This window comes from Nanorana parkeri, unplaced genomic scaffold (assembly GCF_000935625.1).
Source record: "Nanorana parkeri isolate BGI_ZX_2015 unplaced genomic scaffold, ASM93562v1 scaffold1222, whole genome shotgun sequence".
Taxonomy (NCBI): Eukaryota; Metazoa; Chordata; class Amphibia; order Anura; family Dicroglossidae; genus Nanorana; species Nanorana parkeri.
The window spans coordinates 55,564-73,823 of record NW_017307490.1 but is presented as its reverse complement, the minus strand read 5'-3'; the positions used below and the strand labels follow the sequence as shown (position 1 = coordinate 73,823).

Here is an 18,260-nt window from a genome sequence, read left to right as displayed (position 1 = left end):
AAAGTTGGGTGCAAGCTGTGATCCCCACACTTTACTCTCATCACAACCACCAAAACTTCCCAGCTCTCCAACTTCTACCCACACAAAGAATCTCAGTCCTGCCCCTAGTATCACTCTAAAATGGAAAGTGAGAACCTTTGGTCATGGGTATGGCAGGTGGATGCACCTTGGAACTCAGGCGTAGAGATCTGACTCTTGAACATGTTGAAACCATAAAACTGAAAAGCAGACTAAAAACAAAACTTAATGATTACAACATTAACCCCTTCATGACTGAGCTTGTTTTTAGTTTCTATTCGTTAATGACCGACACACTTTTGCTGTGTGATTCTACCACGTCAGTATACTTTCTTAGACAGTGCACCCAAACAAATCATATATTGTTTTTTAGAGGACAGATAGGTACACGAATGTGATATAAATATATAGCCCTAACGCCTCACTTAGGACAAAGTAAAATATAAAAAAAAAAAAAAGAGGAAAAAACAAAAGAAAAACACTTTTCCCCCAGTTTTGATTTGTAATGGTTTTTTTAGGGAAAATAGCACAACTAAAAAAATGCAATAAATACATTCATTTATTTGTCCTTTATTTGGAAAAACCTCACATCTCTAGGATCTTATACATTTTACTGTACTTCTCGGCCTAAAACTAACACCTAACATTTTAATATTTCTTCTCTAAAAGCGGTCACCTGGCATACAATGTCACTGTCACTAAGTGTCACACTTAGACCCCGTTCACATTGAGCGATCTATCGCGCGGTAATTCCCGCGATATCGCGGCAATTTACAGCGCGATATCGCTCTCCAATGCTTCTCAATGGGGCAAAGGGTCCTGCTGTCACGGGTCGTGTGTCGCTACAGCAGGACCCTTTTTGGAGCGGATTTAGCCGCGATTCAAGCTGGCTTAATGCAAGCATTTGCGCGATATCGCGCAAAATGCAAATCGCGCGTCAAACGCGCGATTTGCGAACCGCTCAATGTGAACGGGCTCTTAGTGATAGCGACATACTTTGAACATCATTGTCATGAGGGGGTTAAATAAATTTAAAAAAAACCCTCGGGGTGAAAAACAAATCTGCAGCTCAGCTGCAGACTTTCATTACAATGGGTTCATTTTTATATTAATGATAGTATAAAAATATATTTAAATATCCTTTTTAATTTGTTACATTTTTTTTTTTACACTTTTCACTATTTGTTTTAAACATTTTTTACATTTCTATTTTATTTAATTATATCAAGCAGTCATTGTGAATGAATCTCACTATTACTGCTAGATAATTTAATTAATTCATTTTTGGTTATTATTAGGCTGCTTCAAACTTAAGAACAGCCAATAATAACCTTAGTGACACTGATCCTTCAGCATTTCACAATCAGATGTCACTAAAGGGTTTCTGATCGTTCCCACAACGATCAGAAGCCTGCAGCATTGTTTCAGCAATAGAAACATGTAGCTAAATGTTTCTATTGCTTAAAAGGAGAACTATGGGGTTAGGGCTTTTCCCTATAGTTCTCCTTAGGGTAACGGGAGGACACAAACTAGCGTCCACCCGTCACCCTAAGCTCAGTATACCGCAAGCTACAGCTCACGGTATACTGAGACGGCGCAGCTGAAGCGCATCCCGACAGCGATGTCGAGATCCGCCCAGCTGCGTGAGTGACAGCTGGCTCTGCCTATCTAGAGGCACAGTCAGCTGTACCTGCCCCCTCCCCTGTCCGTTCCGCCAGTCAGCGCTGGTGGAGCGGGGAGGGGGGAATTCAGCCCCTCCCCTGTCACGGCAGAGAGCCATGACAGGATCGGGAAGTGAGCAAACACCGGTATGTGTTCGCTCACCTCCCGATCTACTGAGCCGACCTGTGACAATTTCATTGTCACAGGCCGGCTAGAACTATGAGGATGAGTCAAAAGCACTCACCTCATAGTTCTCCTTTAAAGTTTATAGGAAAAAAAAGCCGGTATACATTGGGATTTCCCGATCTATACCAGCTGTCAGAGTTAAGGTCAAGAGCTGTAAATAACGCTCTGCACTCACTGTCAGACACCCGATTCCTGAAAGGGATCGGGTATCTGAAAAAGCTTAACTCTTTCATCAATAGATGCCTCAATACTGAAGCATCCATTAATGAATGGTAACCGCTGATTCTCAGAGGATACAAGCATTACAGAGCCGCAAGTAGCTGATCACGTACAGTGTAAGTGATCAGTCATTTGGGCATGTCGTGGCGGGACGTACAGTGTACGCCTCCCATTAGGAAGGGGATAAAGCTGAACTCTAAGCACCAAAACTTGTATTTAAGTCTATTACTTAATAGCCACAAAGAATATAAATCCACTTTGTGTGTACCAAATGCCTTCGCAAATGCAGCTATTACCTTGCAAACCATCATCATCTTGTTGTACATAGCGTGTGCAGAGAGCAGAGTTATGGGAGGGGCCCCGCAGGCTCCACCCACTACAGGCTGCCTGCAGAAAACCACACGAGGGGGCAGAGACAAAACCAGTCATCTGAACAGGGAGAAATAGCAGTGACTGGTTTTTATTACAGGAAGCTCCTGCACAGACGCAAAGTTTCACACTGGATTACTGCACAGATCTGGATGAAATACACAAAGCATGCCAAGATTCAAGTACAAATACACATGTCCCTTGTATTTAGACAATATTTGCCTATCCCGGAGTTCTTGTGTGCACGCTCTCACAGTGCCCGGCAATGGGGAGTTTGACACAGCAGCTGGCTGTGGCTCCGAGCGTTGTGCAGAGGGGGCTGAGCTCAGCTGCGGGGCACAGAGAGGTGCAAGTCACCCACCTGGAGGGGAACAATGAGGTTGAGTGCGACCTAAACACGTGACCTGGAAGCGGGGGGAGGGGCTTATAAAGTGGTCTCTCTGTCCTTAGTTGCTGTGTTTTTGTTGACAATCAATACACTTCCTCCTCTCACATGACTGTCACTCTTCCTATGGCTGTCACATGACTGTCACTCTTCCTATGGCTGTCACATGACCGTCACTCCTCCTCCTCCAGCCATGCAGGTCATTGCACAAGGATTGGTTGCAACTTTCCCCTTCCAGCTGACTTTTCACCCACATCTGTGTTGCAATAGCTGTATTAGGGATGTCCCGATACCGATACAAGCATCGGTATCGGGACCGATACTTACCGCGCCGAGCGTCGCTGCTGCTCCAGGCAGTCGCCGGCCACCTAAATTAGGACCCCATCTGGAGCGCCGCCCACCGGAGCAGCAGTGACACGACACTCCTCTCCAGATCAGCGCCGACGACATCCTCACGTGTGAGGAAAATCGTGAGGCACCGCGATCGCGGCAACAGTGAGTAAAACGGGGCCTGGGCTTAGTGTTTTCTGTGAACAAGAAGAATCTACTGCTGCAGTGCATTCTATATGTAGCATTCTATATGTGCTACATATAGAATGCACTGCAGTAGATTTACAATTCTGACCTGCTAACATGAATGGGTTAAATGATGCGTAGTACAACTACATGTTATGTACTATGGATCATTTAAAGTCACCTGTCCCATTAAAAAAAAAAGTATCGGTAATTGGTATAGGCAAGTACATGAGGGGAAGTACTTGTACTTGGTCCTGAAAAAGTTGTATCGGGACATCCCTAGTTGTCACCCAGTGGACAGGGTATTAGATGCACTTATATTAGATAATGTAAAAGAAAACCAATGGATTTACTGGCAGGATCCACAGATAATAAAACTGTTACAAGGGTTAACATAGCCTGCTCTGATAATGCTGATTGACAGAATGCAGCACATAAGTAATTTTTGGCTTTGCCCATAATTTCGCTTTACGTCTTACAAACATATATATGAGCACTTTCAAAATTCACAGAAGAGGTCTTACCAAATGCCACTGTAATGGATATTTAGGATCATTAAAGTGCAAACTCCTCTTGGATCTCTTCAGTAGTTTTTGTTCCGAGAACCATCTCACGCTGTCGTGTTGTGTGAAAAGGTCATGGATGGTCTCACGAACTTCCTCATGACAATGTCCATCACCTACATGTGCAAAAAGGTAATGGTCTTTTAATTCTCCTATGACACCTCGGTTTTCAAGCCCTGCAAAATCCGAAAGTTCATTGGCAAGAGCATCCAACTCCTCTCTCCGTCCAGAGCCTTGAGAGGGGTCCAGACGGACAGCCCAGGTCAGCTCTTCCACCAGCCCCGTGGCATCGGCATTGTTAGTGGAGGGCGAGCAGGCAGCGTGTGTGGAAGCCGAGAGGAAGATTGACCATGTGAAAAGACTACAAAGGCACATGAAAAGGTTGGGAAAATAAAACATTGTGATGGCCCATTACACAGGAAACGACCCAGCGAGGGCATTGGGACCTGTGGGGAAAAAGCACAGGATTGTTAATAATGACATAAAAAAAAAAAAAAAGATCAAAGAGCAGTGGCCTGAAAGGAAATTCATCTTCAAGGTACATATTTGGTAGACTAACCACATTAATCCTCTCTGGTGTAAACCAAAGAGTCTTAAAGCCTATCTCCGTGCAAACCAAAAAACTACCCTTGCAGGGTGTAATGTAACAGAAGCAACAGTTTTTATGACACAGTATATATAAGTTATAAAGGCTGTCCAGGCAACCCCCACTATGTGAAAGGAAGTCTGTTTTCAGAGAAATATGAGTGCAACCAATGCTCATCTCAATTTGTTGTCCAAGCTCATCTGTAAGTGCCAGATGCCTGGCTATCATGCCAACCCACTGGCTTCAATACGATCTGAGCCAATGACAAGTAACAAATATTCAGACCAACTCATTTCAGAAGTCTTTATCTACATCAGAGAAAGTAGTCTCTGCACTCCTCACAGCGCTCCTGGCCCAAGTACTTGTTGTGGTGCTCGCAGTGACAATCACGGATGACACCGTGCAACAAACAGTGGAAAGCAGAAATCACACAGGATCCCTTCATCAGGGCGACAATGTCATTGTCATCAGGGCGACATTGACGTTGTCGCCCTGATGAAGGGATCCGGTGTGGTCCCGAAACGTCGCTATTTTGTACATGACAATTGACGATTGGTCCGATTAAATCAGTGGTTCTCAACCTTTCTAGGGCCGGGACCCCTTGGTAACATTTGCCAAGTTGTGGTGACCCCCAACGGTAAAATTTAGCGACATCTGGCGGCGTGGCGGGAGAACTGACACTGCTGCGCTAGGAGAGGGCTGAGGAGGACTCTCACCTAGCACAGCAGAAATCACACAGGATCCCTTCATCAGGGCGACAATGTCACTGTCATCAGGGCGACATTGTAGCCCTGATGAAGGGATCCTGTGTGGTCCCGATTGGTCCGATTAAATGGACATCAAAGATATTTACCGAGTGCTGGTGATTTCTGCTTTCCACTTTATCTACATCAGGGCTGGAGAAATTCCAGGAGCTAGGTCGCCAATGCTCCTTAAAAATTACAGCTGGCGCCTAACTTTTAAAGCGGATAAGGATTAGACAGACTGGCATCTGAATTCCATATGAATTTGTCCACCCCGATCTACATACTTGTTCCAAATCAGTGACAAAGTACTATACCACAGATAATCAGAATAGCAGCCAGGCAACTATCTTTAAGGGAAGTTCAGCAGTGGCAACCTCTGTATTCTGTTACCATAGGTTTAACTGAAAGGAAATCTGGTGACTGCCATTGCTCACCTCTGCTTCAGAGAATCTAGTTTGCTTGACAGTCAGGCTGCACTACTTGTTACGGTACATTTGGAGTCACTTCCTAGGACCAGGCAGCCAGCATTTTGAGAAGTCAGACCCGGAACAAGTACAGATAAAAGGAATCCTGACACTCATTTACAGCATTCTTGTTCCGAGTCTGTGACTTCAGTCAGACACTGACAGGCAACCAGCACTTTCTTTAGCAACGGCAGCCCCCTTGTTTACTTAATGTCAGTGTCACTTTAAGTGGATGAACAAAGTTGGTGATATCTGAGAGCCCGCTGTGATTTTACAGTGAACCATCTAAAGCAGTGGTAACCAAACTTTGGCCTCCAGCTGAAGGAAAACTACAAAACACATCAAGCATTTGCCTCTGGAAGTCATGCCTCTCCCTGCCAGAGTCTTGCAATGTCTTATGGGAATTTTATTTCCACAACAGCAGGAGGGTCAAAGTTTGGACTCCCCTGATCTTATATAACATAAACTCTCTATTATCCAGTATTCAACTAACCAAAACTCTCATCTAACCAGAAAAAAAAAATCCCCTGTGTACTCACTGTTCTGCGGCATGTATCATCCTGGAAAATATTGTGTCAATACAGAGTTTTTGTCATGATATGATATGATATAGTATGGGGTATGGCATTAGTTAAGACCTATTTCTAATAGAAACTCTCAAGCAACCAGAAACGACATTTATCCGGAATCGACCAATCCATGTGGATGCCGGATAACGGGGAGTTTACTGGATCTGCTTCAATACGCTATACTCTATTCTATACATGTTGATAAAGACAGAACCTTTGTACCATCCTGGACAAGAATTTCTAATGGCAATCTTTTTGTCAAGAACAGATATTTTAAAATATATTTCAATTGAAAAAGCATAAAGGATAAAACAAGAAGCGAATACAAAAAATTATTTGCTTCAAGTACAGGTTGACTTCCATTTGTGACATCTCCCTATGAAAATGCTTGGTGGCCTGTCAGACTGACAATTTGGCTTCAATGCCTTACGAGTCACTGACCAGATATAGCAGTAAGGAACTCTGCCACATGATGTATACTTGTTTGAAGGCATAGTCCACTTTTTCAAAAAAGTAACAAATGCACACACAATAATCAAAGAAAAAGATGTGCATTCATCTTTTTTTTGCATTGGACCAACCACAGTCAGTGGATCAGGGTGCAATGGTTCCTGCAGACTGCTCTCCCAGCCCCAAGTCTGTAGCAAGGTATGGACCAACCTTCAGGCCCCTCTCACAGGGGCGCCTGTCAGTTCGATCAAAAGAGGACCCGTGCATGGATCCCCAGCTGACTGGAGCAGTACGGAACAGATGTCACCATTGTGGTATCCGTGGCCATCCAGTTTTTTCCTCCATCTTATAATGGAGGAAAAAACTAAAGCAATCGGACACATGCTGGTCTATGTGGAATCGGATAAAAACGGACATGTGTCACTTTACATCACATTACCCCCGATCCGTCATGATCAGGTCTGCAGAAATGGAACTCTGTGCCGCTTTGCTTTGTTTTCCTAGCCTGGCAGGAGTGAGGGGTAATCAGATGTAATCGGACACAACTCTGTTTAGATCCGGCTGCCCATAAAGTTACATTGGGCTTCCAATCAGATCCACATGCAAAGCTGACAGGTGGACCTGATCAGAACACCCATCTGAAAGGGAGCAAAGGACTACAAGTGCAGTGACATCACACTTGTTCTGTACAGAGAGCTTCCATTCCCTTTCCCTCGGTGCCAGATGGGACTTGTAGTCTTTTCATTCACAGATCCTTTGAAAGAATTTGTTAATTAATATTGTGGTGCCAAATTCAAACCTATACAAAATCCAGTTGGGAGAAACCCAGCAAGTCAGGTATGGAAACAGGGAATGTGTCCATGCTCTATCATACACCCTAAATAAATGGGATAACATGAAACATGGTCCAAAAGGCGGATTATTCTTAGACGCCAGGGGCAGCCAGGCAATCAGCATTATCAGAAGAAGGCCAGCAATGAGAGCCTACATATTTCTCCCTTCTAGTGGTACTAAACAGTACACCTGTCATAATACAACATCAAATAAAAGTCAGAGAGATGTCAGAAGTCCTCATCTATGATTGTTTCCGGTCAGAAAACCCCAAAACAATCAGCCTCACAGCCAGGCAATCAGCATTGTAGGTAGAAACCAGTAAAAGCTGCTTCTGTATATCTCTCATAACAGGTCCATTTTACCAGGCCATGCTCAGTGCAGTGACTGAAACAATGAACTCCCAGTAACACAAGAATGAGAATGAGGAAATGTAAACAACCGCCTGGTACAGCCCCCTGAGACCAAAACCCAGCTAGAGAAACAACCAATTACAGCCCCAAACACCAAGTGTACTCATACAAGAAAGCACAACTTCCAGAGCACGAACATTGTCTCTGCATGATATCTTACCTGTCCCCTGAACACACCTGTCCTGCCCCAGGTACAACATCACCTGTACACTTCACTTACCTGTCCCCCTCCTCTGCTACCCTCTCCACTTCCGCATTCACCTCGGCTCTGCTAGTGACGTCACCGAAACTTCCGGGGCGGGGCCCGGTGAAACGCACGGACCGGAAGTAGACTGAAACTTCCTGGTGATAGTGTGGGGGAGAGAATTCTCGTGTGGTGCAGTGTTGGAGCTGTGAGTGTTGTCATGTTCCGGGGGTGATACTAATGATCAGTGTTATGGAGGCGGTGTGTGAGGGGAAAGGGATTGTATTAATATTGGTGTGTGTGTCCACACCATGGTTCTTGGGTCAGTTTAGAAATGCCCCCCTGCCATCCCATTTGGGTTATTTTCAGGGCAGTAATTTCCATTGTGCTGACACTACCATTGGGATCAATTGAGGCTTCATCACTTCGGAGTTTGATCCACAAAACTGTCAGTAACACATTCCTCTTCCCAGCCAGCCGTTGTCGACAGGGCATTCCTTGCCACACAGCTACACATGTTCACACCCAAACCTATGTGACTAATGCACAGAATCGCACATAGCATAGCATATAGTGTGGAAGGTGAGTTGTGTTGCCATTCATTTGAATGTCACTCCGGCACAACTCCTGGCCACAGCTGTGTTGCAATACCGTGCTGCGGTCGGAAGGTGTGTTGGGGTGCTATTCAAATAGCAAAAAGTTTCCCAGCACACTCTCCAGCCAGCATGCAAAAAAACTTGTCTCACCACTAAGGTTAAAAACAGAGGTTTAGATACAAGTCTTCTGCAGAAAATGTGAAAGCTGCGCTAAGGCACCTCTTATAGTGCGGTCCTAACTCTAAACTATGAGAATCTCCATCTTGGAGCACATGTGGCAAACAATCAAATTGGGTGCAGGTTTGTCAGGAGGAAGCCCAACCTCCCTTAAAGGCACAGATACGTACAAGGGACCCCGCACATCACAACGGCAGCTGAGGCCCCCCCATGCGTCACTGCACCAAATCAGTTAAGCAAAACTCTGTTTTTAACCTTAGAGGTGAGACAAGTTTTTTTACATGCTGGCTGGTGAGTGTGCTGGGAAACTTTTTGCTGTTACTGTTTAAAGCCTTTCCATGTGCACCTTGCTGTAAAGCTGGTAACAAATTGATGAGTGCGTTTGCCATTTGTTTTGCTAATCAAATACCCTGTTTCCCCGAAAATAAGACCTAGTTGTGACCATTCCCAGGGCCGGTGGTGGCATAAGGGGAAACTTGAAGTAGCAACCCACCTGCCGCACCGTAATGCATGTTATGTGCACTGTGCAAAAATCACACAGTATCACGTGATGCATAGGTGTGAACAGGCCCTTTGTTTCCTATATGTATCATAAACAGTCCCCATGTCCGGTTCTTCCACTGCTGGATTGCAGAACACCTCCTCTCAAGATAAGGGGTAGGTGTTTTGTAGTCTGGCAGGGCTGACAGCAGAGCAGTTGTGAAGTATTTGGATGATTTGATGTGACATATTTATCAATATTGTCAAATGTTAAAGCTGAACTCTGGGATAATCAGATATTGTCTAAATATAAGAGTTATGTGCATTCTTACTGGAATCTTTGTGAGCTTTGCGTATTTCTTCCAGATCTGTGCAGTAATCTGGCCTCTGGCCAGCTTCCTGTAATAAAGACCAGTCACTGCTCTCTCTCCTTTTTCAGGGTGACTGGTCTTGTCTCCACCCCCTGCTGTAGTTTTCTGAAGGCAGCCTGTAGTGGGTGGGGCCTGCTGGGTTCCTACCACAGTTCTGCATTTTGCACAGGTTATATACAGCACAGTGATGATGCCACTGCTACTTTTTCAAGGAAACAATTGGTTTTGCAAAGACATTTGGCACACACAAAGTAGATGTATATCCTTTGTGGCTATTGTTGAATATATTTGAATGACACTTTTTGTGCGTGGAGTTCAGCTTTAAAGGAGAATTATGAGGCGAGTGATTTTCACTCAGCTTTATAAACTGAGCCGACCTGTGACAATGAAACTGTCACAGGTCGGCTCAGTAGATCGGAAAGTGAGCAAACACATACCGTCGCTCGCTCGCTTCTCGATCTATCCCTGCAGAGAGCCGTGACTGTCACTCACGGCTCCCTGCAGGGATTCCCCCCCCTCCCCTGTCCGATCCTCCAGCGCTGACTGGTGAAACGGGCTGGCACAGCTGTCTCTGCCTCTGGATAGGCAGAGCCAGCTGTCACTCACGCAGCTGGGTGGATCCAGACAGTATTGTCGGGATCCGTCCCGGCTGCGGCGCCTCAGTATACCGCGAGCTGTAGCTCGCGGTATACTGAGCTTGGGGCCCCAGGAGAACGCTAGTTTGTGTTCTCCCGTGACCCTTAGGAGAACTATGGGAAAGCCCTGACCCCATAGTTCTCCTTTAAGCAGGTGAGTTTGAGACAATTTCAAATGGAACGCTAGTTCATTTTTTTTTTTCAATAGGAGCTGGGCTTCAGGAATTACGCTTTGATATTTCATATTTGTTGCTAACATTAACTTGTTGCGTTTTGCTCACACTATTCCTTTTATAAAATGCATTTTGCAGAAAAATAACTCTGCACATTTTTGTATTGACAGTTGGGAGCAATGGAAGATACCCTCTAAAACCGTGGTTCTCAACTGGTGGGTAGGTGTGTCTTCCACTGCACTAGGTCAGAGGCTTCTCAGCCTCCCCCTAGCGAAGCACTTTCCGTTCTCGTGCCCAGCAGCCATTCAAAACATGCTGCCCGGCATCGAGTCTCAGCTTGAGGTGGAGTGGGTTGGAGGTATGCCTGCGAGGGAGCTCCATCCATACGTACATTGCTTGCAGCTCCCTTACGTGCCCTGTAGAGGTGCCTGGACCGGAGTGACATCACATTCTGGCTCACGGCACCTCTACAGGTTCGGTTGCCCACACCGGAACGCGTGGTACCGCAATGCCATGCGTTCCAGTGTGGTGTGACTTGGGTCGTGCCTTAATGACCAAGGACAAATGTGGGTCCTGAGGTTACACAGGTTGAGAACCACTGCTCTAAAAGATACCTTTACATTTCTCCCAGGACATGCTAAAAGCCTAAGTTGCCAAGACATGGTTGCCGTCACTGTAGTATGAACGCATTCCTTGAAGAAGTAGGCTTTTAGGTCTGGTTCACACCTGGGCGTTTTGTAGCGCGTTCGAACGCTCTGCAAAACGCTCAAACACCGAAATCCCATTGTTTCCTATGGGTATGGTTCACACCTGGGCATATTTCAGCCCGTCTGAACGCGCTACAAAACGGCCTACGCCCAAAGAAGTACATGTACTTCTTTGGGGCGTTTTGGTTGCGCGTTTCCATAGGGATATAGCCAAGTAGCCCTCGTTAAAAACGTAATAAAAACCCGCGACAAACGCGCATATTCAATACACCTAGGTGTGAACCCAGCCTTATTGTGGCACGGTTTTAGATTTGTCCTGCAGCGCCACCTTTAGACTAGAGTTGGTATCTGAGTCTGTTTAAGAAGACTTTATAGTCCTGTATAAATGGTCGGTTATATCTGAAGTGTGACCTAACCAAGGCATGTGAAATGATTTCTGAATTTTGATTTTACAGGCTAATGTAATTCATGGTTAATTTGACACCAGAAAAGCTGACCTACCCAGAGCTGGAAAATGTTAGAAGCTCAGAGTTCTGTTGAAGGTGACATTGGATGCCAGCTGGACACAGAAAACAACCAGCGCAGACCACTGGCGCCCCAGAATGGAGAACATCACAATGAGCGTCAAACTAAGTGCATTTCTGTGCAGGTGAGAAGCTATATGTGGGTATATGGGTGGGAGGGATTTATCAAAACTGAAGCAGAATCTGGAGCCCATAGCAACCAATCAGTTTCTCTTTTTAGTTTCTTTAGTTGAGCATTGAACTACTCAAGATTCTGTCTGCTCCAGTTTTGATAAATTCCCCCTGCTACATTGAAGAGTTTAAATGTACATTCCAGTCAGACCCATAGATAACACATGGGGTGCACAGTCTCAATGCTCAGTGCCTTGCTTTTCCATTAATGCTTGTATACCAAGCTAAATCCTTCTGCAAAACCCAATGGATTTAGGTAATCTGGTGTTCTGGAACTCAGATCAGGGAGTCTGGGACTCAGCACAGGTATTTTGGAAGCATATCAGTGGCCTATGTGTAAATAGGAAAATGTCTGTTTGTTTACAATACCTTGAGGGAATATATTAAAACTGGAGCAGTTGCCCATAGTCACCAATCAGCTTATCTCTTCAGTTTGTTCAGTTACGTTTTGACAATGAAAGAGAGAAGCTGATTGGTTGGCATGCACAATTGCTCCAGTTTTGATACATTCCCCACATTTATTGTGCTCTTGAAGGGCCCCCAGTGGAGACTCATTGAACCTGCGTGTGGAGAGAGGTGTAGTTTGGTGGGGGGGGGGTTTGTGCAGCACACATGGACCTATCATCAAATATCACACCCTCCTGCCACAAAGGGTTACAAGATATAATACTTCTGCTCTATTGACCTTCACTGCAGAAGGTGTTATTTGGGGATCCCACAGCAGGCAGCCACATGGTTACAGAACATCTGGATGGAGGTCCACTTCAGGTTTTCACTGTTCACGGCCAGTTGCAAACAGAACAACCAGATATTAATATTGATATAAACAACAAACAGGATATTTCCCATAACGTCTTCCAGGACAGCATCACGAGATGGAATCTCCTCCCCCACACACAGGAAACACGCCACTTAATCTGTTTAAAAGCCCCTCCTCTCCTCCACTCCCTCAGTCTTTTGTGTTTCCTCAGTCAAGCTGGGGAGCGCGTCACAGAACGCTGAGAGGGAAAAAATACTTTTAAATAAAAAATATCTCAGACAGCAAAACTTCAGTGAGTGTAGAATTTGTATTTAGTCAATGTAAATGTTGATGAACAGCGTATATCATTTTTAAAAAGCACTTAAATGTAATGATTGAATTAGGCCCCGTTCACACCGGGGCGGTTCGCCCGTGCGGATTCGCCGATATGAACGATCCCATACATTGCTATGGGGACCGTTCATGCGACCGCGCGGCTCAGCGCGTTCTGAACCGCCCCCCGCCCGAATTGCTCCCTGCGCTATTTTTGCCACGCTGATCAGTGCGGTTTCCATACAGCTTTCAATGGAACTGCGCTGATCAGCGCGGTTTTCTGCGTTTTTAATTGCATTTCAACGCTGAAATGCAATTAAAAACTCACAAAACCTCTGTTTTGAAATCTGCGCGGAAACCGCGCTGATCCGCAGCCATCCTGGTGTGAATGGGCTCTCAATATGTAATGTAGATCTGAACCCTAAGTGGAAGACATTGAAGGCTTGTTCACACCAAGTGCGGAGCAGAGCAGTTTAGGAAAGCATGAAAAATGCATCTAATGTATTCCAATGGTATTTTGGACTACTAGTTCACAGCAGAGCGTTCAGTTCCAGAGCATGTGGAAAAACTGCAGCAGGCACTATTTTTTCAGCTCTGGAACGCACCAAAGCGCATGCAAACGTTCTGGAACGCACTGGACTACACCCGAAAGCACTGCATATGCAGAAACTGATCTAGATCTGGTCTGGATTTGGTGTGAACAAGCCCTTAGTTTGCTAAAGCACTGTGTATCAAAACAATTGCCGTGTGTTTTTTTTTTATCATAAAATATTGTTTTTATATTTTTATACCCTGTTTTGAATCTCAGTGCTACTGATGTTCTGCCAATTTCAGTCACTTTCTGTCCACATGCACTTGCTCCAGTGTCAGCTGCGTGCTACTGCTCTGGACCAGCTTGCTCATTGTGACAACAGTGGACCATGCCGGTGCAATGTGTGTCAGCATAGCGGTTTGTAGTCTTCACCAAAGGTGCAGTTGGCAGGGTAACAACGCAGGAGCACAAATAAGGGTGCAGTTGTTTCTTTATAACAGGGGGACTTTCAAGGCAGGATCACCAGACATCTTATATGTGATTTAATGATTGGGTTTAGAATAGATCTACCTTTTAATATTAACTTCTTCAGAATTATGAAAAAAATTGTAATCTTTAACCCTTTCCTTTAGACAGAGTATAGTAAGCAAGATGCGGAGACAATCACAGATGGGGAGACAGAGAAGTTTCTTGTAAGTATTTGTGTACACTTGTTTGATGTTGACCTTCAGTGGCCATGCTTCTCTGTGTCACAGAGGAACTCCAGCCTTACCTTCAGTGACCATGCTTCTCTGTGTCACAGAGGAACTCTAGCCTTACCTTCAGTGGCCATGCTTCTCTGTGTTACAACTGAACTCCAGCCTTACCTTCAGTGTTGCACAGACTACTCTACTGCACTAAAATAACTTACCCTGATTTCACTGCACAGAAGTGTATGAGAAGTTGCAGCAAGTCAGATAGAGCTCATCTCATTTTCTGGCTGAATTACATCCAGCATCATCTAGCACATTTCTCCCCAGCCTTACTGTCACTGGCCTGCTCCTTTCATTCATTGCATTTCAGTTCTTTCAATCATGGAGCCTCAGCATCACATGTGGGTGTTACCTGGGGCAGTCTGCCTAGAAATGCCCACTCCTCCAGGCCGACATCCACCCATCAAGGCATTTTGATATCTGCATAGAATCCAAGAATCAGTCCACTGCTTGCATCAAGGTTGAGAACTCATTAGAGGAGCACTGAGGCAGGATGCTGTGATGTTTTGAGGAAGTTATATACAGCACTTTGCCCCTCCCCACAAGCCATGATCTGCCTACATTGCACAGAGACCTAGTGATGACATCACTGGGTCTAACGTAAGATATGTAATGAAAACCAAAAAGGCTTTAGTTAAAAATGTCATTTCATGATAATGAGGAAGGAACCAAGGAATATCAGCAGATTATACTTCACCCTTCACATCTTTACTTTGCAGAAGCAACTCATCAGCTGCAGAGAACAGCTAAAGAACAGTTACCAAAAGGTGCTCGACAGACAGACCCGTTTAGAAAAAAACCTGCAAGTTCAAATCAAACAACTGAAGCAGAAGAGAGAAGAGGAAACGCACAAACATAAGGTGTGAAAAGATGTAACCGCTCGTATAATTGTGGTATTTCACTTTGTGTTGTGTTCCCTGCAACATAATATTGAAATTCTGTGAAAGTCGGGCTTTACAGCAAAATGAAACCGTTTTTTTTATACTTTGCGTGCCTCATTTATCAACGTGTCCAAAGTTATCCTTTTCACAGCATCTTATACTGTTCTCTCCTTCTCCTGTACTGTATGAGAATCAGATGGGTTACAATGGCTGCTCCAAACTCTCTGAAACAATGTTCCCTTAGAAGCTTTTATCGTTAAAGCCCAATGCAAGGATTTCCGAGTGCCTGTGTCTGTATGGCGTATACAGGGAGACATGGTGCTGAGAAAGTTCATTGTGATTAGAAGGAAGCTGGCTGTAAATGTACGAGGATAGTCATAGGTTCAGACACAATTTAGTCACCTTCGGTCGACTGTGCCTGGAGAGAGTAACAATAATTTCCGTCTAAGGATAGCTTTAGTCTTCTGTTCAAAAGCAATCTGCCATTAACTTGAATTACCTATGTCAAAAACTTTAGGGCATTGTTGCTAATATTAAAGGGTTTCAGTCAGGAGGAAAAACACCCAACTCCGCAGGCAGAAGTTTCCATTATTGGATTTTCAGACCACTTACAGTACATGTTTTGGGTTTGGAGAGCTGTACCTGTTCAGCGGTTTGAGAGTTGCACCTCTAGAACCAGTAGGCTGTCTAGACAGTCATAAAATGGCAGCTTCCCTCTGAGGCTTTACACCCAGTTATTTTGCCTTCTGTTTAGGTTCCATTGTATTGGATGAGTGCCTCATTCACACTGAACTTTTCCTGGAATGTTACCCCCAATAGTTGAATATATGTATTGTCCTATTTGTTGGGCTAAAGGAAACAAATGTTAAACCTGTGTTTCTATAAAGCGCACTTAGGCTATTGCCTGCATACCACATGCATCTACTAAACATAGGTGCATAAGGATAAATATAATTTAGATCTATATGTGCCTTGTACAGTGCTTTAACTTTATTTTTTACTTAAATGTTACTTACATAGATGTATAATTGCGGAGCACATTATTAGCTGTCCCATTATCAAAGTAGAAGTTATTATCATATATATATATAATTTTGTTCCAATGTATATGTTTGGTCCATAATATCCTTATCCTGTCATAGGAGAATTTAAAATCTATTCAAGATTTGACAATTAAGAAGGAGGAGGCCAGAAAAAAGGTGGAGAAGGAGGGGAGAGAACTGTCTCAGAAAGAACAAGATCTGAGCTCTGAGCTTGTCAAGCTGCAAAGCAAGAGTGAGAGGTAAATAATCATATGTCAAAATGTATCTTCCTCTGTGCTTATAATATAGCTTTCCTGCCTTGTGTCATAAATATGTATAGATATTCATATATACAGTATAGGGCAAAGGATTTAGTCATTAGTGAAAAATGTAAAGTAAGAACCCTTGCAAAAATAGTTTTTTTATCAATTAACCTACAAACTGCATGCATAGAAAAAATAATCTAAATTAAATTAATACTTGGTGCCCACCCTTTGCCTTTGAAACTGCATCAATTCTCCCAGGTACGCTTGCACTCATTTACGTATTACTGATGTTAAATACAAACATTAAATCAGACTTAATCAGTTGTTCAGGAGGAATAAAACTGGGGAAGAAAATCCATGCTCTACTATCATGTTGAGGTTGCTGAAGACAAGTTAAATGTACAAAGTCATACATACACAGTGGCAAGACTGAGCACACAATGAGGCAAAGTCTGGTTTTACTGCATCAACAAGGTCTGATGTTTCCAGATGTGCTGTTCAAGCTCTTCTAGAGAAGCACAAAGAAACAGGCACTGTTAAGGACTGAAAAAGCAGTGGGTGGGCAAGGAAACATAGTGCAGTTGAAAGATACATCATGCTGACTTTGCTTTGCAATCAGAAGATGTCCAGTTGAACCATGAGACCTGGCAGAAAGCAGTTAGACCCTGGTACATCCGTCTGCAGTCTGGAGAAGTCCGGTAAGATGTGGTCTTCGTGGAGGTGTTGTGGCTAAAAAGCTATGCCTCTGATGTGGAAACTAGGTGAATAAGTGATTGCTTATTCACAAAAACGCAAGAATTGATGTGCAGAAAAATGGCAGAAGGTGCACTGGACTGATGAGTGAGAAAGCAGTTTGTTCACCGAAGACCTGGAAAGCGGTGTAAGCAACAGTGTCTGCAGGCAACAGTAAAACATGGTGCAGGTTTGGGGCTGAATTTCTGTGCATGGATTTGGGGATGTGGTCAAAGTTAATGGTCCCCTCAATTCTGAAAAGTACAGGCAGATAACTATCAATTATGCAGTACCATCAGGGAGGGGTCTGATCAATCTTAAATTAATTCCGCAGCAGGACAATGACCTCAGACACGCATCCAAAGTCATAAAGAATTATCTGCAGTGAAAAGAACAAGGAGTCCTGGAAGAGACAGTTGGCCCACACAGAGGCCTGATCGCAACATCACAAAGTCTGTCTGGGATTATATAAAGAGCTAGAAGCAAATGAGACAGCCTAAATCCACAGAAGAATTGTGGTTAGTTCTGTTGGATGTCTAGAACAGCTTAGCTCTCGAGTACCTGGCAAAATTGATGCTGGTTAAAAGCAGAGGCTGGACACAGCAAATATATATATATCCAGGGCTTGAAAAATCCACTCGTCTGTTCGTCTGTGACGAGAGGACGGTGGAGCCCGACGAGCAGCTTCCCGGCCGGCCGTTGTAATTACACAGCCGGCCGGGAGCTTTACAGTCAAGCGATCGAGCGTCTTGAGAGACACTCCATCGCTTGTATCAGCAGCTGTCACTGCCGTTGCCGGTCCCGAGATCCGCTGTACCCGATGCGGCCGGGACCGGCACGGCTCTGTGTTAGGAGATCAAAGGGAGATCAGTATACGAACTCCCTTTTGATCTCCTCTCAGTCCCCGAATGCAGGAAGTGATGTATATTACATCACTTCCTGCATTCAGTGTCACTCTCCAGTTAGAGAAGCTGATGAAGCCGATCTCTGCTTCATCAGCTTCTCTGG

At 44.4% G+C, this 18,260-nt stretch overlaps 2 protein-coding genes across 2 annotated transcripts in view; one reads left to right on the top strand and one right to left on the bottom strand.

The window, feature by feature from the left end:
• Positions 1-8,249, bottom strand: part of PCSK7 (proprotein convertase subtilisin/kexin type 7) — a 38,228-nt gene extending 29,979 nt beyond the window's left edge. Inside the window, exons 1-2 of the mRNA XM_018568638.1 lie at positions 8,198-8,249; positions 3,880-4,364 (exon numbers count right to left, since the gene is read on the bottom strand). Of these exons, the coding sequence (XP_018424140.1) occupies positions 3,880-4,317 (438 nt within the window). The 5' untranslated portion in view covers positions 4,318-4,364; positions 8,198-8,249. The remainder of the gene's footprint in view (positions 1-3,879; positions 4,365-8,197) is intronic.
• Positions 8,250-11,758: 3,509 nt separating this feature from the next.
• The window catches only part of RNF214 (ring finger protein 214), a 24,679-nt gene continuing 18,177 nt past the window's right edge, over positions 11,759-18,260 (top strand). Inside the window, exons 1-4 of the mRNA XM_018568634.1 lie at positions 11,759-11,949; positions 14,232-14,291; positions 15,071-15,211; positions 16,375-16,514. Of these exons, the coding sequence (XP_018424136.1) occupies positions 11,815-11,949; positions 14,232-14,291; positions 15,071-15,211; positions 16,375-16,514 (476 nt within the window). The 5' untranslated portion in view covers positions 11,759-11,814. The remainder of the gene's footprint in view (positions 11,950-14,231; positions 14,292-15,070; positions 15,212-16,374; positions 16,515-18,260) is intronic.